General features: G+C 42.1%; 1 protein-coding gene across 25 annotated transcripts in view; it reads right to left on the reverse strand.

Moving 5' to 3' along the window:
- The window catches only part of LOC132955077 (ankyrin-3-like), a 159,135-nt gene that overhangs the window by 101,010 nt on the left and 32,655 nt on the right, over positions 1 to 25,470 (reverse strand). For 9 of the 25 annotated variants that reach the window (XM_061027751.1, XM_061027748.1, XM_061027746.1 and 6 more), the window contains exon 1: positions 12,779 to 13,653. The exons of 2 other annotated variants lie outside the window; for them this stretch is intronic. In XM_061027751.1, the coding sequence (XP_060883734.1) occupies positions 12,779 to 12,895 (117 nt within the window). In that variant the 5' untranslated portion in view covers positions 12,896 to 13,653. Of the gene's footprint in view, positions 1 to 12,778; positions 13,656 to 25,470 lie in introns of those variants that run through there. 14 more of the 25 variants (XM_061027754.1, XM_061027750.1, XM_061027747.1 and 11 more) reach the window with 3 other exon arrangements.

A 25,470-nucleotide genomic window follows, 5' to 3' on the forward strand; every position in this document is an offset into this window, starting at 1 on the left:
ATTCTGCCAAGCCCGTTCCCTTGGCTGTATTTTCGTTGGATAGTACGTAGGTAGGGACAGTGGGAATCTCGTTTATTCACGTGAATCATCATCACAAATATTCTAATCAATGCCAACATAATCCCCAATAAAATCCTCACTATCATCATCTACATTGATATCAATTTCTTTAAGCGCATACGTGCTTTTCAAAGAGCTGGGTCTTTAGCTTTTACTTAAAGGTGGTAAGGGACTCTTCAGATCAGACGACGTTTGGTTATTCATTCCACCACCAGGGGGGGTAACAGTGGTGAAGAGTCTTGATTTGAGACTTAGGGCCCATGTTGTGAAGGTTGGACCAGACGTCTTTCATTAGCAGAGCGTATTGGGTAGAAGAGAGTTTATAAACCTGGATGAGGGTGTTCAGGTAAAGCTTTTCTGTCAGTGAGCAAAACAGGTTTTGGATTTGAAGCCAGCAGCGACTGAGGGAGGTGTACAGAGTGTGCTCTTTTGGGTAGATTGAAGACAAGTTGTGCTGCTGCGTTCTGGATCATCTGCAGAGGTTTTAATGAGGATGTTCACGCAGGAAGACCCTCCAGTAAGGAGTTGCAGTAGTCAATGCGACTGCTTTATCTTTAAACCGGACACTTTGAAAAGTTGGCTGTAACTCCCGAGAGGCTTAAAGGATCTATCCTGAGATTGACCAATTATGTAGCAAGATATGACTGTCAATTAATATACAAAGAGGGAGAGAAAAAGCTAACTAAGGAAACCCAACAATGAAGTGCGAGTGTATAATAATCTGAGTGGATTAGAGGAACAGTTAAGACCTGGAACTGAAACTTAAATCAAACTTTATCCTGTTTCTGTTTCGACAAATAAGATCGCCTGCAGTGATCAGATACCAGGAGCAGAGGTCCTGTACGACCAACAGCCTTCAGCTCTCCAGCTCAATGAGTCAAAAGGGCAATTAAGGAATTGCTCAGGAAATCAATCGAGCACTTTAGTTGTATGTACTACATCAGCAGCGTCGCTATTTCCTCCCTCTGCTGACTCTGAGGCCTCGTGACCATGACCAGTCACCTTCACTGGGCTGAGACTGCCACGGTCACAGCTGACAATCTGTAGTTCACTTTCTCACCTTTAGATCATTTAAATAGAGCATTTCTCTACTCTTTACTACTACTCGTGTTTTCATCCCATTTAAAAAACAACATTTATCAGAAGCTCCAATTTACCAACCGAGCTGAACATCATATAAGCTCCTAGCCCCCCTCCCTTTAATTTCACACAAATACGTTCAGCACAAGAGGTCGACAAAATTGTCCCTGCATGGCTCAAGCTGCAATTGTCTGTGTCCTGCGTTGGTGTGCAGCAGGCTAATGTTAGCATGCTAATGATCCACAGAGGGCTACATTTCTAGCTCCGTCCACCAGATAGTTTATAACTGAAGAAGCCTTTCGGAGGAGAGGAGGAACTTCTTCAAGATCTTCAACCAGGTCCAGTTGCCTTTGGATCAAGCTTCGACTTTAATGTTAGCGCTCTTTAGTTAGCTCCTAGCTTCACACTGCATGCATCTCAAAACTATTGCCATTAGCTAAAAAACGCTAACATGACATCCAAGTAAGCGGTGAGTATGTTATTCTTCTTCTCTCATTGACTAAAACAGCTGGTGTTTGATGAGCTGATGCTGGAATGGTTTTATCACGGGTTTAACATCTCAGCTTGACAATAATGGGCAATTTCACAGCATGGAAGAAATGAAAAAGAGAACTTTTTGGGGGGCACAGGAGATAACAAAAGAGATGAACATTTCACTTCAGAAGAGAGTATTTGTGACAGTTTTGGTGATTTAAATGTTCATGGGAGCTGTATTTTTGTGTGTGCAAACAAAATGTTCTACTTCTTGACTTTGTAACAATCCCAAAAGCTGAAAGTTTTGAAATGTTGCACCGTAGTGGATGCTTATTTGTCCTAAATTATGGAAAGCAAACCCCGAGAACATTCTTTACTTTTTGTATTGAATGTAGAAAGACATAAATGCTGAATGAGATTCTGCACTGAACTACGGAAGCCTTTTTTTCCTCTGCTCTGTTCTGTTTTCTTAAATCCCAGAAGAGCCTAAGGAGAAGTTGGATATATTTCTAAAACAGAGGAGTAGATAACCTTTAAACATGTCTCCCGTTACCGCTGATTTCTTCTGGTTTGATGATTAAGACTGAGCTGTAAAAGCGAGCTTGTTGGACCACAGCGACTGTGTTTCTGGTGTCTCATAAACCCCAGGAGGGTCGGGTGTTTATGTGCATGACATGTAAATCAAATACAATCAATGGATCAATATACATCAGCATGGATACATATTCTATAGAGAGAGAGAGACAGGGAGGAATCATGTTAATGAGGGCAGTGATTTTGGATCAGATGCTACATCTCTCTAAACAAAGTTTGGGCCAATGCATGAAAACAAACGTCTCAAAAAGCAACATTAGGTCGTCAACCCTGCACAGTGTCTGGAGTTCAGTAAAAGTCACACTTTAAACACTGTTGATGCAAACTGAATCAAACTACATAAAAATGTATGAACAAAATGAAGACGGAGAAAGTATTCTACTGCACTTTGCTGCACTTTGCATTAAGATTCTTGCTCTTTCTCAGTTTCATTACTCGGTCAGATCGAAATCAAACCCGAATGATTTGTGTGTTTTCACAAGATTCACTTCATTCACACTTTCAGTGGATATCATTATATTTGGGCGGAGGTAGCTCAGTCTGCAGGGACTTGGGTTGGGAGCCGGAGGGTCGCCGGCTCAAGTCCCGGTACAGACCAAGTCTGGAAAATGGTCTGGTAGCTGGAGAGGTGCCAGTCCACTTCCTGAGCACTGCCAAGGTGTCCTTGATCAAGGCACCAAACACCCCCACCTGCTCAGGAGCTCTCGCTGTGGGCAGACCCCTCACTCTGACACCTCTCCTTTAGTGCATGACTTCCTCTTCTTATATTTCTATGTCAATCACAGAAATCTGCTTAAAAATCACATCACATGTTCAACTAAACTTGAAAAAAAAAATTTGGTTTTCAAGTTTTGTCTGTCTCTCTGTCTGTCTATTTCCGTCTGTGTGATCCAGACAGGTCTCCTCCCTGCTGCTCACCTTCAAAATGTCTGCTGCACCCTGGGATTAAAACAGCGGAGAGGACTCCCTCTCTCTCACACACACACACACACAAACACACACCAACACTGACACACACACTGCACTTCCTGTCTGTGTCGTGACTCCGTGCTGGGCTCACTCCACTAATCAACACCTCACCCACTGAGAACACATACGCATAATCCTGCCCCCCGGTTTTCTCTCTCTTCTCTGCATGCCAGTGTTCCCCTGATTGAAGCATTCACTTCAATATTTGAGTCTTTTCTGCTGAACGCTGTAACCAACATGAGAGCACAACACGGAGCAACGTTTGGGTTTCTTTTCTTTTTCACAAAGAAAAAGTTACAAGTCTGAACTTTAAGACGTTGGCATAGCAACAGCTGATTGAGTCTGTGGTAGGCTGGATAAGAGATCTCTTAAAACTATTAGTTTATTGATTTTTCTCGATCAATCATTCTTTTTTTTCAGGCTCCGGAGGGAGTTGCATCGAATCTGATGTCTTTCTTTTTTTCACTTTGCCTTTATTCGAAAGGACAGCTGAAGGGAGGCAGGTAATGCTGGGATGAGAGAGTGAAGAATGACATGCACCAAACGGTTGCTGATCAGGAGTCAGCGACCAGTGCAACAAGACTAGTCTGTGTACATGGGGCGCACGCTTCACTTACTGAGCTAACCCAGCACCCCTTGTGATGTCATTTGAGTCCTTTCTGTTTAAAGGTGAAGACTTGAAGTTTGTTTAAAAAACTAACATACAGCGAGGTGACTTGTTAGTAAAAAAGAGAGATTGCCAGACTTAAGAGAATAGTTTATCCAGGCTAAATTAGCCGCTGTGAGCATTAAATAACATAACCCATCAAAACTGTTTGCTACACACAGTAGAACCTTTCACACATGCACTAAACTCCAGAAAATGAATTTGAGATATTCAGGAGGCGGGGCGGGGGTGATGATACCCGACTGTATCGGCGCTCGTTCTCTTAAAGACGTGTGGGACATTTGTGGAACGGCAACTCAAGGATATTTCAGAGGAAGGCTGTCCTGAAATTTTCTAATCAGGGGGGCATGTATGAAAACAGCTATAGTGGCATTATGGGTAATGTAGGCAGGAGATATAGTGGGGTCAATTCAAGTCTGTTATTAGTCCAACAATGTACCAAGAAACAAATCCAAAACGGAGCCAGACACAAGAAGGAAGCCCCCAAACTGTGTAATGTTCATAAACCAAGTTTTAAAAGCACACAGTTATATAACACACACTGGATTGCTTCACTTGAATTTGCCGTTTAACGACAATTTCAGCTAAAAGAAGCCACAAAAACTTGATTTTCAGCTCATCTCAGCTAACAAAAAGCTAGGGCTGCTTTATGTATGACATCATCACTGCCACAAACAAACAAAGAGGTTTCTCATTTCAGTCCAGCTAATTGAATATTTTCAGATTTCACCGTGCGAAACACTAATCCAGCTGTAGAGAACGGAAACAAAAACATCGGTGCGTTCAGTGAAACGAGGAAACGCTGGGATGAAAGTGTGTGTGTGTGTGTGTGTGTGTGTGTGTGTGTGTGTGTGTGTGTGTGTGGATAAATGAATGGAGCGTCCCAGTTCTTAATGTCGATCCTCCACATTAGAGGAGAGAGCGGAGCTGCAGGGAAGAAGGGGGGAAAGAAGGATAAAAGGGCTAACTAACAACATCCTCATCCACCCCCCCCCCCTACCCACCCACTCAAACCCCCCCCCCCCCCCCCCCCCCCCAAACTCCTTCATCTCACCACACAATGTCTCCACCCCTCCATCCGTCGGCTCTCCTACAGCTCACTCCACATATCTACCCACCAAGTCCCCATCTTTTTTAATTTGATTTCATCTCTCTCTCATGTATCTCAGCATGTTGGGGGTGTGAAGTGTTACCTCTCCCCCCCCCCCCTCTAACCCTCTCCTCCTCCCCCATCAACCAATCAGGATGCTTGGCACACTCTGCACCAATCCTAAGGCGCAGAAACCCTCTCTGGAGCCGCGTTACAGTCAATGAGATGGAGTAAAACATGCAAACTTATTAACTTCTTTCTTCCTCTCCATCTCCTCACCCCCTCCCCCTCCCCCCTCCCCCCTTCCCACTAACCCTTCTTAATCCCTTTTTTTTTATTTTCTCCAGATTTCATCTCTTCTCTCCCGCTCCAGCTGTCGTTTCTCCTCCGCTCTGTAATGGAGTCACTCTATTATTCATAACACTCTCTCTCTCTTGCTCTCTCTCCAGTTAGGTTACTCATTTCTGTCTTCTGAGCTGAGTGCTGTCAGAAGTCTGTGTTGGCATCTGGCGCTCCAGCTTAAAGATGCTCCACGTGTGCAAAGCTTTTTTTTAAAAACCTTACCATCATCTTACAAATGACACTGCATTCCACTGACGACAGAGGAACATTGTTGTCGTTCAGTTTGTCATTATGTGGTGAGGACAAAATAAAAATAAACTAAAGTTAATATTTTTAAGCGGGAGTGGTTCAACTGAGACACTGATACGATACCCTAAGCTTGTGCTATGTTAGCATACGATACACTATAAGACTAACTTTGTTACGATGCAATAAGATACCATATGATATGCTACCATAAGCTACAAAGCTATGATACGATACCATGATTTTGGCGTTATGTTAAGAGTAAAAAGCCGATCAGTGTGTGGTTTTTAATGTATTTCTAGGCTGTGTAAAAGTGGGGAATCATGGGAGTTCTCTCTGCCACTCTCTGATATCTAAATGTAAACACTGTCATACAATCCTACATACTATACCTTTAAAGTTCTCGTCAGGACTAAAATGTTAAGTGTTCATTTGAAGACTGTAAACAGCTCCCTCTGTTCTGCCTGTTGTTGTGCTTTTAAAAAAGTCCTGATGCAATTTGATTTAATCCCTAAACATCAAAATGTTTGATCTCCTCTGAACGGCCTTCAGGATTGAATCTGTAAAACCCTCAAATCACAAAAGAAAAAAAAAAGATCAATTTAGCTGAACATCTGTACAGAACATCCGCCCGTATACTTCTTCATCTTCAACGTCTCACCCTGTGTCTTTCTACTTTGTGCCTTTAGGGGACAAAGTGATTGATGAATCGCGTCACTGGAGAATGGATTCGATTAAGTTAGAAAGGGACAAGTGGTATGCAAAAGAGAGAGCAGAACAGAAGCAATCAAGAGCGGTGAATATTGACTGTTTCGGTTATCAATCAGCCTGTTAATTGTTCTCTCTCTCTCGAGGAATCAATTATTTTGTTTATGAAATGTGAAATAACTTTGGAAAATCAATCTAGATGTCTCATAGATCGTTCAGAAAACACAAAGATCATTGTTACCAAAGAGGATTAAAAAAAAAGCAGAATGACGTCATTTGAGGAGCTTGAAAGAGTGACTTTTTCTCATTTACTTCACCCGTTATCTACAATTTAAAAATGTGTTAAAGAACGTAACCTCACACTGACTTGCTTGGTGCATACATTTTGTAGTATTTAGCAACATCTTCATACGATCAGCACGGTGTGTTGCATGATTGTCTTTTTGCAATTAGGAGTCGTGTTGCACGAAATGTTATTTGAAAGCAATTACAAGCTTCAGCGCTTTTTAATGTTTATATCGGCGCAACATTTAGAGATGACTTAACTCTATAAGATATGCGAGAGATTCAGAGACGAAGAGGGAGACGTTGACACCAAATCTTCTAAACTCAAAGACATTTTGAATTCTAACACAAAGAAGTTCTTATTTTTTAAATATTTTACAGATAAACTTTCATTTTTGGATGAAAAAATAAGCTATACTTTTTTTTTCCTTTACTGTAATGGAAACTGCTTTTTTCTACAGAGATGTAAACTATAGTTGTGTTTATGCAGAGAGGGCAATCAGAGTTGTAAGGATTAAATATTTATATGTGTGCAGCAGATCTGGTGGGAACAAAGAGAAATAGACTCACTGGCTAAAGAGCAGAAAGAATATGTAGGCGTCAAATATGAATCTTGGCTGAAATAAGTGTCGAGGGATTAATGTGGGACAATGACGGCTCACAGGGGACTCGTGTGTGTGTGTGTGTGTGTGTGTGTGTGTGTGTGTGTGTGTGTGTGTTGATGCTGCTTCCTCCCCCCAGTCCCAGAAGCAGAAGTGTGGCAGAACAATACAGCCTTCTGCCAGCTGACAGAGATGCAGTGAGGGAGGAAGGGGAGGAGGGATAAAGGAGAGAGAGAGAGAGAGAGAGAGAGAGAGAGAGGTGGTGTAGGGGGTGGCGAGGTGGCAGAGCGGAGAAGCGAGAGAGGAGGCCTCGAATCGAGTCTTTCCCAAAAATAAACCTCTGAAGAAGCAGCGTTTCCACACTCCCCCCTCCCCCTCCCCTCCCCCCCATCACCTCTCACTTCAAACTAAAAAACATCAACGACATCTCTGCGAATGTTCTGCTGAGATGTGAGCCACCTCCGCCCCTCCTCCCCGGTGAAACGGTGTATAGCTGCTATAAAGAAGGAATATCTGCATCAGCAGTCACAGTTTTTTTTACATTTTGAAGTTTCTCTTTAAGAGCTACATCTCGTTGCACTTTTCACAGAATTTTGTCTGATTGTTTTCACGTACAAGGAATTTCCCTGGTTTCTGTTGTGCACATTTTGGGCAAACTATTCCTTAATGTAGAGAGCCAGATAGAAATAATGTATGTGATTAATTGTCAAAAATATACACATTTGCCCAGTTACAGGAGGTAGGTCATCTTACCCATGGCTGGCTCATCTTGTCCCTCTCTTCCCTAATCTAAGTTTCAAATCCTCAAGTGTTACCATATTTATTATACACCTCTTTCCTCCTTTATTTTCAATGGCTAGTTGTTCACATGGTGTTAGCTCGTGTTTGCAGGCTGCACGGTTGATGCTTTGCTTAGTGGGGGGTTTGTTGTATCTGTTTACTGCCTGTTTGTTTTGTTTTTTAGGACGAAGGGCAGAGTAGAGGTGAGACTGATTGCTTCGGAGTCTGGAGTCGCACCGTCGCTAAAAGCATGAGGGCTGAATTGATAAAGGAAACAAGCAGATGAGTGGAAGTGATGCCAGCAGTCTTCACTTAGAGAAGTGTTTTCATATCACGTCTCTGCCTTCAAGCTTTTTGTCACACTGAAGCCGCCCCTGCTGCCAATTTCATCCCTTGCTGAAGGAAATATCACTCTCTTGTTCCGCGCCGGAAGGTCAGCCCCCACAGATGGCTCTTTGCACAAATACCAATATTGGGGCTACACTTTTCATAATGAGTGATGCTTCAATAAGAAAAGGGGACGCTATTTAGAAGTGCACTGCAGACACATATTGTGGCAGAGCTGTAAATCACCAAAACAGAAACTCATCAGCAGTCTACCAGTACTGCCAGTTCCACCAGGCGGCAAACCAAAAGACCGACTGACTGCAGAAGCTACAGGAGACATGACTAGCATAGCATAGCTTGTCCATAAGTAGTGCATGTTTGTTTGAAGCCTGCAGCTACAGTAATAGCTTTAATGGAAGCCGTGCCACATTGGGTCCCTGTGGTGTTCATAATGCATGACTTCTGTTCTCAGCTTCCTGTAGCACAGAAACATAAACGCACTATAATGCGCTCAGGGTTGGCGTCCAGATGAACTGGTCGGGAAAGCATTACTTAATTCAGTTATATAAGAAAATGTACGCAAAGGGAGGACACTTCCAGAAAGTGATGTGTATTAAAATGTAGTAGAAGTGTGAACGATAGAGTAACCAGGAGGGCCAATGAAAAAAAACACAGTGAATCCAGAAAAAGGATAAAGTGCTCTTCAAAATTCTGCTGTAAACTAATGCAACTTTGGAAAGAATCAAGCTAGCTGTTTCCCCTGTTTCTCCTGTGCATGCTATCATAAATTAAAGCTAAGCAGGCGAGCCGAATCTAGCTCTAAATGGCTAACCCGATGTAGCATAGCATACAGACTGAACAAAGGAGAAAGTGACAACATAAATTAACTTTGACTAAAATTGAGTAAAACATTTTTGTTAAAAACTCTTATAACTATAACCCAAGCTTGAAGCCAGTTTCATCCTACAGCTAAAACGCAACTAGCAAAGCCAGCAGTGCACAAGCTAGCAAGTTAGCATGCTACTCTAGTTGTAGAGCTAGCTAGGAATGCCTGTTGCTACCATAGCCTTGATTTCGCAGTAGGCCATATGGCAATTTATCAAACTGTTGTTAAAAATAAATACTTTCCTGCCTTCCAACAGACTTTGTATATGTGGAGTTACTGAGACAGTTTGAGGTATTGATGGATTGTTGTTCTGAACTTAGGCCGGGGCTAGCTTAGACGTTTAAGCTAACCAATGGTAACACTTTCTGACTCATGATAAGATGCTAATCTTTGTCTGAGAAGGCAAAGAGGGTTTTGTATTCCCTGAATCATTGAGATGTTCCCATAAGAGAGAGGGAGAGCAAAAGATGGACTGCAGGAAAGTTAAAAGGGGGAGACAGTGACACCTAGTGTAGCGTAGCGTCTGTTATCTCCACAGTGTGTGAAAGGGAGACAGAAACAGGCATAGAGACGGGACAAGAGAGACAGAGGAGGCGGGCGGGGGGGGGGGGGGGGGGGGCGCTAATGTGAGCGCAGGAAAAGAAAAGAAAAGGTAATTGAGGTGATGTGATCCGAGGAGGGAGAGGATATTTTTGCAACACGGTGCCAAGAATCAGCCGGGGGGGGCAGACAGTGGTATGGATTTACCTTGAGTGAGGCGAGGCTAGCCGATACCCTCCCTGTAGCATTACACTACAAACACTGAGAAGTGCTGATGTCACCCCGCACACACTTAACACTACACGGCAACACGTTTCTCTCACCTGTTGCTTTAATAGAAACGCCATTAAAGATCACTCGGGCTCAGATTGTCAGCTTGTGTTGTCAAGGTCAAACCTCCCTCCTCCTCCTTTCCTGATCACAGTCAAGCTTCTGTGACTCGTTCGACGTCTGAGTTTTACCCTGAATCCCCTTCTGCGTTCGATGAACAGACGTCACTGCGCGGTCGATCTGGATTACACATCCAACTTTGGCAGAGAATAATCTATGTTTTCTGAAGCCTTCAAAATCGATCACTGGTGTCAAAATGTGGATTGTAATGTGATTTACAACACCGTCGAAACTCTAGAGAAGGGCTGTAGTGTAGGGATTGATTTCCTCACTTGTGTGTACCTAACAAAGATCTATGTCGCAGTTTGTCACATCTTTCCTTTTGGTAGCAAACGCTGATGCAACACAACATTTAAAAAAACATGAATAATGGTGGTTGTTTTGTGGTAATTTGTTCCTGTGATCAATAAAATGATGTAATTATCTGTAATACTTGAAAAAATAAAAATGATATTAAATTAATAAGTGTGATACTTGAAATTAGCATGACAAGAAAACATATTTATATTTTCATCTCATTGTACAGTGTTCCCCTTTGTTATTTTTTTTGTATTATATCTTTGCTTTAATACGGTGTATAACTTCTGCACAGTTTATTTTAAATCACTTAGCTGTTTTTTTTTTTTTATTTGTACTTTTCTACTCTTTTTTTTTCTTATAATGCTTTTCTATTTTTTATATAATTTTTACTTTTTTTTGTAGAAGCTGACTCAGGGAGAAACGTACAAGAATTCCAATGTACCTGTACCGTCCTGTACCTGTGCAAATGGCAATAAACATCTATTCTATTCTATCATACAACATTTTACACCATGAGTTTACTCCCTAGCACTGTTTTGTCTTCATTTGCTGCACTTTCAAAATAAAAGATATTTAAACTTCAGACAAGCATTTAACTTTTTTTTTTTTTAAAGATTTTTTTCTGCTTTTTTTTTAAATCAGATTTCTTGATCTGCAAACTGAAAATGGACGTCGAAGCGTGCAGAAAGAAGACCACTGCTAACGGCTTGGTCATTTTAACATACATGCGTCGTATATCGCCATTTTTAGGACACTGTCAGAATTTGTCTCAGTAAAAATATAACACGTTTGTTTTTTGGCACTTATTCTCAGCAACAACTCAAGACTCTGTCCACCATTAGAAGTCACCTCTCTATATTCTTCCGACCTTGATGCTAATGAGGTCACCGCTATTGACTCTTTGTGACAGGTGGCTAACCCCGGACTAATGACGACCTCAGGCTATATTCAGCATGAACACACAAATGCACACAAGCTGAAATGTCAACATGTACACACGGAGGGCCCAACACCAATGATTTAGAGCACCGCAACAATCACAGCTAGACAAACACACACACACACACACACACACACACACACACACACACACACACACACACACACACACACACACACACACACACTGAGGTGGACAAAGTTATTCTAACACTGAAGCCTTCAACCTGCTTGTTATGTCAAATATGTCACAACAGAAAGTGTGATTATTGATTTTAAGTCAGACCTATTGACCAGATCATTGATGTATGTGTGTCTGTGTGTGTGTGTGTGTGTGTGCGCGTGTGTGGCCAAAACCAGGTCCCTCCTTGCAGAGTGTCGCATGTGCGCACACACACACACACACACACACACACACACACACACACACACACACATGCACCAAATCAACCCACACCTAACCGCAGGGTGTGACTGATGACGCTTTTGGCTTTAGTGCAGATTCCTCCGCTGAATTCACAAAATCTTGCTCAACAAAATATATTTCTCACCAAATCACACACACACACACACACACACACACACACACACACACACACACACACACACACACACACACACACACACACACACACACACACACACACACACACACACACACACACACACACACACACACACACACACACACACACACACACACACACACACACACACACACACACACACACACACGCAATATTTTTATCAGACTGGATGAGGGGACGCATTATGTGCAAAGTGATGCCATAAAGAAAAAAAAAAAGATTTCTTATACGAAAGTTTTCATGGAAACAAAGCGGGGTGACTGAGGACAATTCCCAAACACACACACACACACACACACACATACACATGCATGCACACACACACACACACACACACACACACACACACAGATATACAAGCATCCTATCAAAGGGAGGTACACCTGTTCAAATTACAAGTTTCTAAGACAAAACAAGCAACTTGAGAGTGTGTGTCTGTGGGTGTGTGCATGACAGACTTTTATTGAAGTATTTAGGAGTCAAAAAACAGGTGATCATTTCTACACACACACACACACACACACATATTTATAGCAACACCGCTGCTTAAAATACCAAACTGTCCTCTATAGCCAGTCCTTGTTATCTTTCTTTTCTTCCCTGTCCGAGCTCTCTTCTCATCCATCTTTCTGTCTTTTACCCCTCCTTCTCCCCTCCCTGATTATTCCCATTGGGACCACCCCTCTTATCACACTGGTGTGTGTATGTGCATGTGTGTGTGTGTGTGTGTGTGTGTGTGTGTGAGGAGGCTGCATCATGACAAAAGAGAACCTCCACCAGACCGAAACGTCTCCAGCCTCTCTCTCTCTCTCTCTCTCTCTCTCCCCTGTCAGCTCTCATTCCTCCATTACTTTCCCTTTGTCTCTTTCTCCCTGTTATTTTCCTCCTCCTCCTTTTCCTCTTTTTCTCTACCTTTTTCTTCAATTCACGCGACCGCTTCCTCGCCGCCTTCTTCTTCTCCTTCTCATCCTCCACAGCGTTGAGATTCTCATCCGCCTTTTTCTTCAGCTGCGAGGCGGCGTGCGCCATGCTGCTCCAGTCCAATTAATCCTCACAGGTGGGAAACGGGGCGCAGGAGGGATGAACGGAGGGAACGGAGTCTCTTTTTCTTCTTCGCTCCTAATTGTCTTTTTTGTCCCTCCTTTTCTTGGCTTTTGTCCGAGAAGGAGCCCTCACAGGTGTGTGAAAGAGGATTTTCCTCTCCTTTTTTTTTTGTTGCAACTCTTGCCCTCTTTTCTTTTGTTCTTTATTTCCCTCGGCAGCTATCCAGACTCAGCAGATGCACTTTGGGGCAGGACGGAGACAGGACGTACTCCTCTTGTTTCACCTCTTGAAGCTCCTCCACAGACTCCAATCAAAGTGCAAAACAAGTGCCAATCATACAAATAAAAAAAGAGCTACTCAAATGATCCACAGTCAGTTCAGATTGTCCTTTTGATTAAGAATATAAGGTATAAAAAAAACAGTTCAGTTACAGGAAGTAGAGCTCCAAGGTTGGAGGTCCAACTATGGGCTCAAGCTCCAGCGTTCAGCCCAGAGGAGAGCTCTGTTGTCTGGGTAAATAAACTGGTCCTAGGTCCTGCTGGACTGGTCCCCACAGCCGGATGCCTGCACCTGAGCTGAGCCATTCTCAATGTTCAAACAACAAACACACACACAAACACACGCTCCAGTCACCGCCGCCTCGCCGGGACATGTGAACAGGATGGAAATGACAGAGGAAAAGGAGGTAAGAGAAAGGAGGAGAAGGAGGGGGTGGAGGAGGAGGATGAGGTGGTGGAGGGAGGAGGGTTGAGGAAGGAGGGGGCAGAGAGAGGTAGAGAGAGAGAGAGAGAGAGAGAGAGAGAGAGAGAGAGAGAGCAGCTGGGACAGCAGAAAAAAAAGAAGGAGGGAGGAGGGATGGATGAATACCTCTGCTCAGTACCAGCTGCCTGAGATAAAAGCGAGAAAAGGATGATGATACTTCACACAGGGTGCATATAGCACACACACACACACACACACACACACACACACACACACACACACAGCGTCCTGTATAGCACAGTGTGCAGAGTGCAGTCATGATGCTCCTGTTATGAAACTTCTCTCACTCTGCCTCTTCACTGCCTCCATCCACACTTTTCTTCCTTCGCTCCAAAACAAGATCTAACCACAGACAGAACGTTACATTAATCTGAATTAAATTCATCATAATTAAAACCAAACTGCTTGAATCCCGTGTAGTGACACTCAGACGATTATTGACGACAAACTGATTTTCTTAATGGATCATCTGGCAGGACGTTGAAGAAATAAATCGTGCTGTTCATCAGTGGATCTCAACTCGTCTGACCCGAGGACCCGCCTCCAACTCCTCCCTGAACAACTGCCACCAAAATTTCTGATATTTTCAGGTTTATTCAATGAAAAATGTTACTGAAGCAAGAAAATTAACAAAACATTTTTTGACACAAACGTTTTGTTTTTTTCCAGGCACACATTTGCGACCCTCTGAAAGTGGCTCCACGACCCACTTCAGGGTCCCGGCCCACCAGTTGAGAAACCACTGCTGTAGAGAAAACTGAGATCTACTGAGAACAACAGCTGATGGATAAATTGTGCATCCTTGTCGTTTGATCCTACAGTATGTCTTCATACAAAGGCAGATTTCTCTATTAGAGTCGCGTTAACACGAGAGAATTGTGAGGAGCTCGGGATGGGTCGAGATTTCCAATTATTTGAAAAGTCATTAATTTCTAAAAAAAAAAAAAAAAAAATCGAAGTTTTCATGTGACTTTTATCTTATTTATCGTTGTTCATGTATGTTTAGCGGTGCAGTGTTGTAATCCGGTACCACTGTAGGATGGTGGCTGTAACGCATCTGAAAGCTGTTTGCTAAGCGGCATCGAATTACAACAGAAGAAGAAAAGAGGTTCAGGTGACACATCTGGAGCATACAGACCGTAGATACAAGAAGTAACTGACATAGCCTCTCCTCACATTAGTTACGATCTCTTATCAACTACGATTTAGAGCAAAATAGTTGGTTTCTTAAGTTACATGTACCACGATTGGATGCTAAAACAATTAGCCCGTTAATGCCAATTACTGTTATGTGTCAACATGAAGCTAACCAGCTAAGTACGTCCCGGTCCAACATCATGGCCACATACAGGATGAGATGAATGAGGGTGACATGAGTGAATGTTATCTGCACAAAGAAGAGGAAGACAGCATAAAAAAAGGAGAAGAAGACGGCGGGGTAATGTCGGACAGCGGTGAGAAGAAGTTAAGAGATGAGGTGACAGCAAGTTGCAGCGATTAAAAACCTTCATTTTGCCCTTTACTTTTTCTTTTGGCATTTTATATCTTCAGATGATCAGATGTTGTGATGAACACGATTCACCAACTCTCACAGAATCCTCGAGATATTATCGCAATCATGGCACACACATCACGTATCATATCGTGTGTGACCCTGTGACCCCGGGTGTTTACTGTTCGTTGGAAAACTACAAACATTTTCACTTTAGTTTGAGAAGACGAAAAAAAAACACCAAGAAAGGAAAATCCTGCTGTGTACTACTGAATCAATTATTGAGATGCTCATGTATTATTCATGACACATTGACATACTCAGATACGAGAGGATCATACCTTGAGGGGGGGGGGGGGGTTCCTGTGCAATCAGCACGTATGCATATGATTTAGATTTTAGCCTGAGGTGACAAAATAGTTTTACTTCTGCCCTCAAATATACAAAAGGAATTATGAAATAAATGATAAATTCAAATCCTTGATGTTTTTAAAGGGTGATGTACAGGCTGCAATAACAGATCAATACAACTCTGCATGTTTTTATGTCTCAAATGGGATTGCTAGAGTGTGTTTGCGTGTGTGTGTGTGTGTGTGTGTGAGTGCATGGTATGAGCTCATGTCAGTAGACTGCAGCCTTTGAATATTAACATCGTGGGAGAGAGGAGATGTGGTTGTGGTCCATGACGTGCACATGTGACAGAAGAGCAGGCTCTCTATTGGCTGTCTGGGTATTGTGAAGGCTGTAATTGGCCACCTGGAGAAGGAGGTCCCGCCCATAAGTGACAATAACAAAGAGGAGAGGAGAGGATGTCTCAATCATACGACATTTATAGAATATTTAACTGCAAATGATCCGTTTCTTAAATGACTAAATGTAACGGGATCAGACATCTTTTATTTACGTTTTGCAGCACGCCAACAGATTTTTTTTCTAAGTGCCATCACAGGAAATGTGGTAACATGACATACCAGTTCATGTTTTTCTCTGTGTTTCTGAAGCCGAGCTCCTCCGCAGCTTGTGCCCCAGATTCTTCCCTCTGGGCGTGAGCCAACCAGTGTACACACACACACACACACACAGAGCAGACACTCGGATCTGACTAGAATGTCATTTAATGCAGCATCCAGTGTCTGAGGGACGTGTGTGTATATCTGCTGCACATACAATATCACTCTGATTGAGTTTGATCAGGTTCTAAGTAGCTGCTCCTATTGATAGTAAACCTCAATGCATTTAAGTTGCTGGTTTAAATCAAAGACTGTAAATATAAATTCCTGAATGACGCCACCCGTCTGTTCCTGCAGGGGGCGCTGCAGTCCTATTGATGGCGGTCTCCATGCTGGAAATGCTGTCTCAGCCTAACTTTAAGTCAACCTAACGACAGGCTGAGAGCCGAGGCGGGTTTTAAGCATCTTGACAAACCGTTAAACCGCATCCGCTTGTCAATTAGGTCAGCTACGCGGCATATTGTGAAAAATTCATATCTTTCATGAAATCAAAATGTACGAGTTATCAAATAATTCAGGCCCTGTACAGTGTGTGCCGGTCTAGACATGAGCTAATCAGACCAATTTATTGTTTATTTATTGAACCAGGCTGTAAAAATTCTAATTTTCTGCTGTAAAAACTGGCTTTTTTGAATGGGTGTGTGTGTGTGACTTCTGCTGCGTCTTCAGCCAGCCTCTAGTGGACACTCGATGAACTGCAGGATTTTGCACTTCCGCATCGGCTTCATGTTTTTTAACACCGGAGGTTACCGCTTGGTTTAAATGTGAAGGCAGCTTAGAGTACTGATATACGACAGGTTTTGTGAAGCTACCGCTAGGCCACCGGCGCAAGTAGCGTGTCAAAGATTACAATTTTGTGATTGGAGTTTGGATTCTTTAGATGTGTTCAAACCTGCAACACAACAACACACTGTGTACTCAATGTTAGATATTCTGCATAATCTCAATTTAAAATGCTAATTAGTCACAGGTGTACTCAGAGTATTACACATAAATCATACTTCAAAGGCTTTATATGGGATTTTTTTGATCCAGCAGATGTCGCCCTTGAGCGCCAGCATGAAACCAAAACAACTCGCGCTGCATTGTTGTGTTAGCATGCTAATGCTAGCGATCTTTATCATACTCGTATCTTCACACTGCATGTAAATTTACCTGAAATGAGCGTGATCTAGAAACACAGTTAAGCAGTGAGTACAGTATGTTATTCTTCTTTTCTCTAGTCCCTCAATTAAACAACTTTTATACACGAGGGGAGGAGTCAGCCGGCCGTCCGGGCGATGTAAACAAAGTGAAGATAGGACTCTGAAAACTCTGAAAACATCACAGACAGTGGGACTCGGGTGTTACACCCATTGTAGACAGTCATGACTCACAGAGTTATTTTCAGAGGATATACTTGATTTCTATTAAGTGTGAAAAATCACATATAAAGACTTTAAACGAAATGCTCCAAAAAAAAAAAAGTGGAGTGTACAAGCTCACTTAGCGTCTGCCTCACTCCTGTTCTGCACTATAATAAGTCATCAGTCAGAGTGACTTAAGATAGGATTCATTGGATTAATCCTCCATTATGTGCGTCTGTAAGAGGAGCCTCTGAATGGGAAGTCTGGCCCCTTAAAGGCTTTCTGTCTGTGCTGAAGCTGGATTAACAGCAGGTGATTCCTCTGCTCGTGGATCAGAGATGTAACGCTGCCCTAACACAAGATGATGCTGTCTTAAGATTTAAGAGTTTGGAATGATTTTGGGCGGGGGCTTAAAATCTTACTTTGCTAAAAAAAAAAAAAAAAAAAAAAAAAAAACCTATTACAGTTTGTGTTCTCTGAAAGAAACAGCAAACTCAGGGAGAACGTCAGGCGTTAAGATGTGGGTCAGCAACAAAAAAAAACACAACCGTCAGTTCTTTCTCTGTTTACACATTCATCATCTGCACAGTTTTCCTCCAACATTTCCGCTCCTGTTTTCTATCTCTTCTGTGTATCAGTCTTCTGTCTCCATAGCTGCTGATGTAGTCACTCCCTGCAGCAAACCGCTCAGTGCACTCCAGCATGAAACTGCAGTTAATCAAGTCATGTGCCAGCATGTGTGTGTTACCGCGGCCTCCGCAGGCTGGAGACGGTAATGCACGATTAGAGGATTGAACACAGGATGGCCTCGAGGAAGGGGGGGGGGAATCAGAGACTCATTTTATACATACAACTTAAAACTAATTATGCAAAGATTAAAAAAATAAACAAACATCTTAATTGAATACTCCAAGGTTAACCATTAATCAGCAGCACGACCTTCATCGTTCTTCCTAAGCAGAGCTTTTTTTCAGTTATCTGTTAATTAGGCCTAGATGCTCTGGACCTACTTTTAATAGTCGGACATGATTCAGGATCATTTCATGAACACGTCAGGGTTAGAAAAGGCTGAGATGTAGAGGACCAGGAGTCTTCTCGCAGGCTCCTTTTCTTGTCACATCATTAATCAGAGCGTATCCTCTGCAGGACAAATAACCGAGGGATTCATTTCTTATTTAGAGAAAAAAGAAAAACATGCAGTGAAATTAAAATCCAGCCAAACCTTGAACACATCGTGCATCGTAATCACACACAAACTGACTGTTAGTGACTGAAAAGGCGCCGCTGACTGTGGTGTTCATTTAGAGAGAAACAGAGCTGATCAATATGTCAGGAAAACAGCAAACACTCTACACACACACACTGTACACACACACAAACACACACACACACTCACACACTCACCATCTCATATGTCGGCACAAAAGCCTTTACAGTGTCTTATGGATCAGGGAGAGGCAGAGGAAGCTAACAAAGAGTGAGAGCGTGTTATGCATGTGAGGCGCGCGTGTGTGTGTGTGTGTGTGTGTGTGTGTGTGTGTGTGTGTGTGTGTGTGTGTGTGTGTGTGTGTGTGTGTGTGTGTGTATGTTAAAAGGTTTAAAAGGTTTCTCCTCTGTGAGTAGCTCACAGTTTCTCAGATTATAACCTGGGTGAAGTTTGGCTCCCTCACATTTAAAATGATGAGAAGAGGCTTTACAACAGAAATATGACATCGTTTTTAAATATTTTGGTTAAAAAACAAATAAATAAATGTAAAAAACTTAAAATAGCTCAATAAAAGTATGACTGTTAAAAGAAATGCCTTCATTCTGCCTTTAAATGCAGATATATTTACGTTGACACTTGTGTGTTCTGTGGTGTCTGGCTCCCTCTAGTGGCCATGTGGGACTTTCACATTCACTGATTTGTTTTTTTATTACATGTTAAATCTTTCAGGTGTTCAGAGGTCGTATGAATTATTAAGTTATACATGAAAAGAAGCTGCGTGCAAAAAGCAATTTCATCCCCTCAAGATACAGCCTTCATAAAAACTGCAGGAGCTAATAAAGAGTGTTGAAATAATATAACGGGATTTCTCCTGCAACAAAAAAAGTAGACTGTTCTGATCGTGATCCAAACAGGTTCGAGTGGCTTAAAAGATGTGATAGCTTTGGAGAATTATTTCAATACCTAGCTAAAACCTTATTTTGGTGTACAGAACAAAATATCAAATCATCTTGAATTATTTAATTAATGCGTCCTGAAGTCTTTTATACCAGATTTGTTTTACATTATTGTGCATATTAAAGAATCTCATTCACCGACATCTAATATTTTTATTCTCTTCTTCATTTGTATTTTTCAGCCAGTTTTGTTTGTTGTTTGTATTTTTATGACACACTGAGCTGCACTGAGGTGAATGCGTCTTTTGCTTCTGTCCATGTTAGTATGAATTTTCATGAATTCATTCATCTTGGTAATTTTTGTGGATAAACCATTTAAATCTGGTATATTTAAAATTCCTCTATTAGGTCTGTGTAGCTGTAATACAGTGTGTGTAAGACACGTCATAGCAGCAAAGCTATATTTGGATCGGAGCCACATTTTGTGAGCTGGGAAGGAGTTTGTAGGCTGTATGAGCCAACAGAATATAAACAAGAGTGTCAACATGAAAATTCTGTCAGCCATTTGTGTTCTGAAATATCGTCTGACCTCCACAGTCTGTGTCACGATTTCCTCATTGAACATTTACAACTTAAACAACCCCACAAGGAACATTTCCCTCCAGGACAAATACATTTTGTGTAATCATATATAATCTAATCTCAGATTAGATTTTAGATTTTTCCATTGATCCGTTCAGATTTATACGTCCTAACATGAGGAGTGCAGACTTTGCAGGATCTGTATTCCACTCACAGAAAACAAAGAAAGAATTTAGCTTCTCTAAACTGAGTTTTTCTTTTATTAATTAATTCAAGAAACAAATCTATCCATCCATCATCTACACTGCTTTTCCGGATCGGGGGGTCGCAAGGGGACTGGGGCTGATCCAAGCTGTCATTGGCTGAGAGGCGTTCACCAGCCAATCACAGCGCTGACATGTAGAGACAGACAACCAGCCACACTCACATTCACACCTACGGGCGATTTAGAGTCAGCAGTTAAGGAGCATTTCTTTGGACTGTGGGAGGAAGGGAACCCACACATACGGGGAGAACACGAAAACACCACACAGAGAGGCTCCTGTCTGACGGGGATTCGAACCAGGAACCTCCTCACTGTGAGGCAACAGCGCTAACCACTGCACCACAGAATCAAACACTGAGCAAAAACTCTTTGTCTACATCATTGTGACTGTCTTTCAGATTTTTTTACATTCAACATTTTTTTAAACAAATTAAAGTGTTTATGTCTTTCTGGAACATTTTGTGATACTTTGACTTGTAAATCAATATTTTCACTCTCAGGTGGTTTGTTTGTGTTTAACTGCCAAAATAAGAGCAGATATAAACAACAGATTAATGCTTATGTGAAATCTTTTCTTTAAAGATAATCACCTTTGTGCATGATGCTCGGGGTATTAGATGATAACGATCCTAATAGATGTAGTTCTTCTTCTGACCACTGAGAGGCAGCATTGCACATACAGAAAAGAATCACAGTTTGGAAACAAAAGACGGCACGCTGTTGTTATTTATTCCAAAACATGAATTCATGAATTTCATGACAGTTCAACTAACCAGTGAAAATAAATTATTTCATGAATCTTAACATCAATCATTTCCTGGTGCCTCGTGCTTTGATTGGTTGAATTCTGCATCAATGCGGCTCAAATTACTTTTTTTGTTGTTGTTGTTGTTGCATGAATCCAGCAGTTCATCATTCCTGCTTCACTGTCATGAGATTGAAATAGCAGCGGACGTCAAATCTGATCAGACATGTGCTTCCTTAAGTGTTTCATTAGAATAAAGCACTCGGGCCTGCATCAATAAAGACTCTGTGTTTCTGTCAGCTCGGCTGAGATCCAGCTGGAAGACGAACGACAGGAGTAAAACCTGTCGACCCTAAAAGACCTCGCTTTTAGTGTCGGAGTGAGTTCACATCAGGGCTCTGCAGTTTACAATCGACACATTTCCAAAGTGGACTGTGTCCTCTTTAATCCATCTTACTCTTCATTATAACACGTCTCTAATAGTTGAAGCTCCGTAATCGTTTACAGGCTTTTGAGTTCTTGTCCTCTTTCATTCCCTTATTCTGAATTGCAGAGACGTGTTCTGGGTTTTAAATCCACAGCAGCATGAAATATGAGTTTACTTTTCTTGCTTACGAAAAGATTTAAAAATAGAGCTTAGTAGCTTTTTCCTAAACAATAAAAAATATAAAAGTAAAGCCGCTCAATCATCACTTCTGGGCCTCCGTACATGTTTGGTGGTGACTCTGTCCTCCGACTGCGTTCTCATGTTTTTGTTTTGTTTTGGTTGACTCGGGACATTTCTGGACTGGGAGCTGGAGTTACACTTACTTTCCAGTTGAGTGACCATGTTTTCTTCATTATAAATCTTTTGTAGCATTCCCTCAAACGCTGTTTTTGAGGGATCAACACAGTGTGTATGTGTGTGTGTATGTGTGTGTGTGTGTGTGTGTGTGTGTGTATCTGTATCTTTTTATCTCTACAGATCGAACATAAATCGAAGAAAGATATCGGCCAAAATATGGGAATCAGTCCCAAAAAATCCCTTTCCTCCAGCAGGTTTCTTTAAACACCTCTGTGTATGTGTTCATGTTATTAACTCTATGTGATCATGCTAGCTTTTTTTTTCCACCGGTGCGCCGTATCCTCCGGTCAAACTGAACCAAACGCTCCTCAAACATATCCTTACAACAAAAGATAAAGCAACCTTTAAAACACAAACATGGCTGCTCCCTCGTGCACAAAGAGAAGCGTTTTTTATCACAGAATCCGGCTCAAAGTTAGTCCTAAAGAAAACCTTAAGGGAAGGACTCCAACGTGTTTTTACTGTCACTCCCTTGTTGTAAAGTAGACACACCTCATCTCATTCAAAACATCATGTTTTCTGTGGTTACATTTCAGTGTTCCCATAATTGATGACACTCGTGTACCCTGCATTACGTCCCACCACCACCACCACATCCTGGATCAATATCAAACGACCTCACATTAGATGCAATTAAAGTCCTCTATAAACACACGGCTTCATTATGGCTCCAACCTCCACTTAGAAACCTCGCACACTGCCGGCATGTGAACCACAACCAGCTGCAAGCTAGACGACTACATTACCCAGAAACCATAGAGCTTGGTGTAGTTACACCGACATACCAGGAGCCTGAACACAAAGAAAGACGTTTAGAGACACTGATGCGGGATTAAACGTCGTGTTGGAGGAGATTTATATCTGTGTTTATTTGAGGATCTCAAACATCAAGCTGTAGTTGTTCCTTATCTTGTCGAACACCTTTAAACCTGCTGATTGTCGAGTCTTATCACCAAGAGCAGGACTCCTGGATGACCTGTAGGTACACATCATTGTTGTGTGTTGGTCCAGCCTGTACACTGAATCAAGATCACAGAGAAGGACGAAGCCGGAGTGACGTCATTCATCTGTCAATACCAGTCAATACCAGTCAATACCAGTCAATACTGGTGTTGTTCTCAAGTATCGGGTATTTGTCAGGCTTCATAAAGACACAAATAAACGATCCGGCACATCAGATTGCAGCCCTGGAGGTTTCTCTCAGCTGTCTCGTCTGGGAAACTCTCTGATTGTTTAGACAGATCACAACCTCTCTCTCTCTCCCCCCCCCCCCCCGACTCTCTCTCTCTATCTCTTCTGTCTGATTCACTCTCTATAACTCTTTATTACACTCTTTATCTCTTGCCGTGTCACCCCAAGAAATAAAGCAGACACCAGGAGTTCAACACACTGTAAATAGACTTTCAACATTTCTCTTCCATCACACCTTTCACCTGAGCACCACACACGTCCACTTTTTTCATTTTCTCGGTGATGACAGTGGAGACACAAAGGTTAGCTTCCATCAGAAATGAGATGCAGCCGGGGCGCTGGTGGCGCAGTGGTTAGTGCGCGCGCCCCATTTATGGAGGCTGTAGTCTTCCAAGTGGGCGGCCCAGGTTCAAATCCAGCCTGTGGCTCCTTTCCTGCATGTCATTCCCCATACTCTCTCTCCCTCCCTGACTTCCGGCTCTATCCACTGTCCTGTCTCTCCATTAAAAAGGCACAAAAAGACCAAAATAAATCTTTAAACACAATAAAATAAAGAGCTGCGGCCACATAAGTGGACCAGACCAGACCCAAAAAACTTGGATAATCCCAGAATGCAAGCAATCCTTGACACTAGGTTAAATCAACATTCAAATGTTATCCCACTCATATGTGGCATATGCTGCCGGTTCCTTCATCAGCAGCTATCTGACGTTTTTAATCCAACTCTGAGAGCTGCTGTCACAACAAACAGGCAGCGACAGACGATGACATTCCACCACAACATGGCGGCGCCCGCAAAACTGTCCTGTAGGAATTGGACTATACAACGACCTCACTGGGACTTTTCACCATATGTATCACTGCTCCCTTGATTCCCGGCATTGTTTTTAGGGGCTGGTGTTGATTGGCCGTTGGGCTTGTTTTTTTTGTCACACAGACCTGGCAACCCCACTCCAGTTTCCTGTCAAAGTCAAATCCTACTAAAACGCTCGGAGCAAAACAAACTGGAGGTTTTGTCCGATTAAAAAAAAATGCATCACTTGATCAAATGTAAATTTGTGATCCTTTTTTTTTCTTTTGAAGAACTTCTTCTCCAGATTTGCCCCCAGCTGATATCCAAGTGTGTATAGTTAGTAAAGTTATGTTTCAAATGTTTGTTTACCTGCAGAAGTTTAAAAAAAAAAGAGAAAGTAGGAAACAGCTTGTAGGCCGAGGTACAGGAGACGCACAAGGGTTAAATGAGACCACCAAAGGGAGAGGGAGCATCCCGGTCACTTACCTAAAGAGAGAGAGAGAGAGACAAAGAGAGAGAGAGAGAGACATGTCAGTCATCTGTCTGTCTGCAGTGTTTACATCCACCTGTCTGTTTTGTCTGTTTTGTCTTTTTTGTCTGAGGTCAGCCTCAGTCTCCTGCTGGCTCTCTGCCAGCTGTCTCCACGGCAACCGGATGCACGAGCCACAAATAGCACGGCGAGCGAGAGTATCCCTACGCTGCGATGAGGCCAAATCAGTCCACATCAGACCTCCTTCATATTTCATATCCCTCCACAGCGACAGATAGATCTTATTAAGGAACTTAAACCTGCTTTTTAAACATTAATGCTGCATGTGATGTATTATATCCTGCAAAGATTTAACAGTGTGGCTTTTTTGACTTTCTAGTGTTATGTAAAAATAATGGAAGAATATTAGTTAATATGTCGTGTGTGTGCAGGAATGCAGAGTGAGAAAAGAACCTAATCACCCGCTGCAGGTTTAAATATAAAGGTTAATTACTCACCAAAGGCGGGTAATGTTAGGTTGTATGTATTTTAAATCTACAGCTCTTATTGGATTACAATATAAATTTTAAGTCATGGTTTCAGAGGGCTTGTTTACTTGCGTCTCTCATAACAAGCATACAAGTGTTGTGTATTTTTAGCCTCGTTACAAGACGTTAACACGTTCAATAAATTGTTCAGAAGTCACAGACGATCACGCTCGTAATGAGTGAAGCTAAAACAAAATCTCTTTAAGGATTATCTGAAATGACACTTTGATTTGACCGTCTCTGGAGAACGTATACTTATACATCCATAATACTCTTTTTGATGTGTGTGTGTGTGTGTGTGTGTGTGTGTGTGTGTGTGTGTGTGTGTGTGTGTGTGTGTGTGTGTGTCTTGAAGCCACATACTCCATGTGGAATGATAAACCCGTCTGACATTATAAAGGTTAATTAGT

Source organism: Labrus mixtus, chromosome 21 (genome assembly GCF_963584025.1).
Source record: "Labrus mixtus chromosome 21, fLabMix1.1, whole genome shotgun sequence".
In the NCBI taxonomy this organism is placed as follows: Eukaryota; Metazoa; Chordata; class Actinopteri; order Labriformes; family Labridae; genus Labrus; species Labrus mixtus.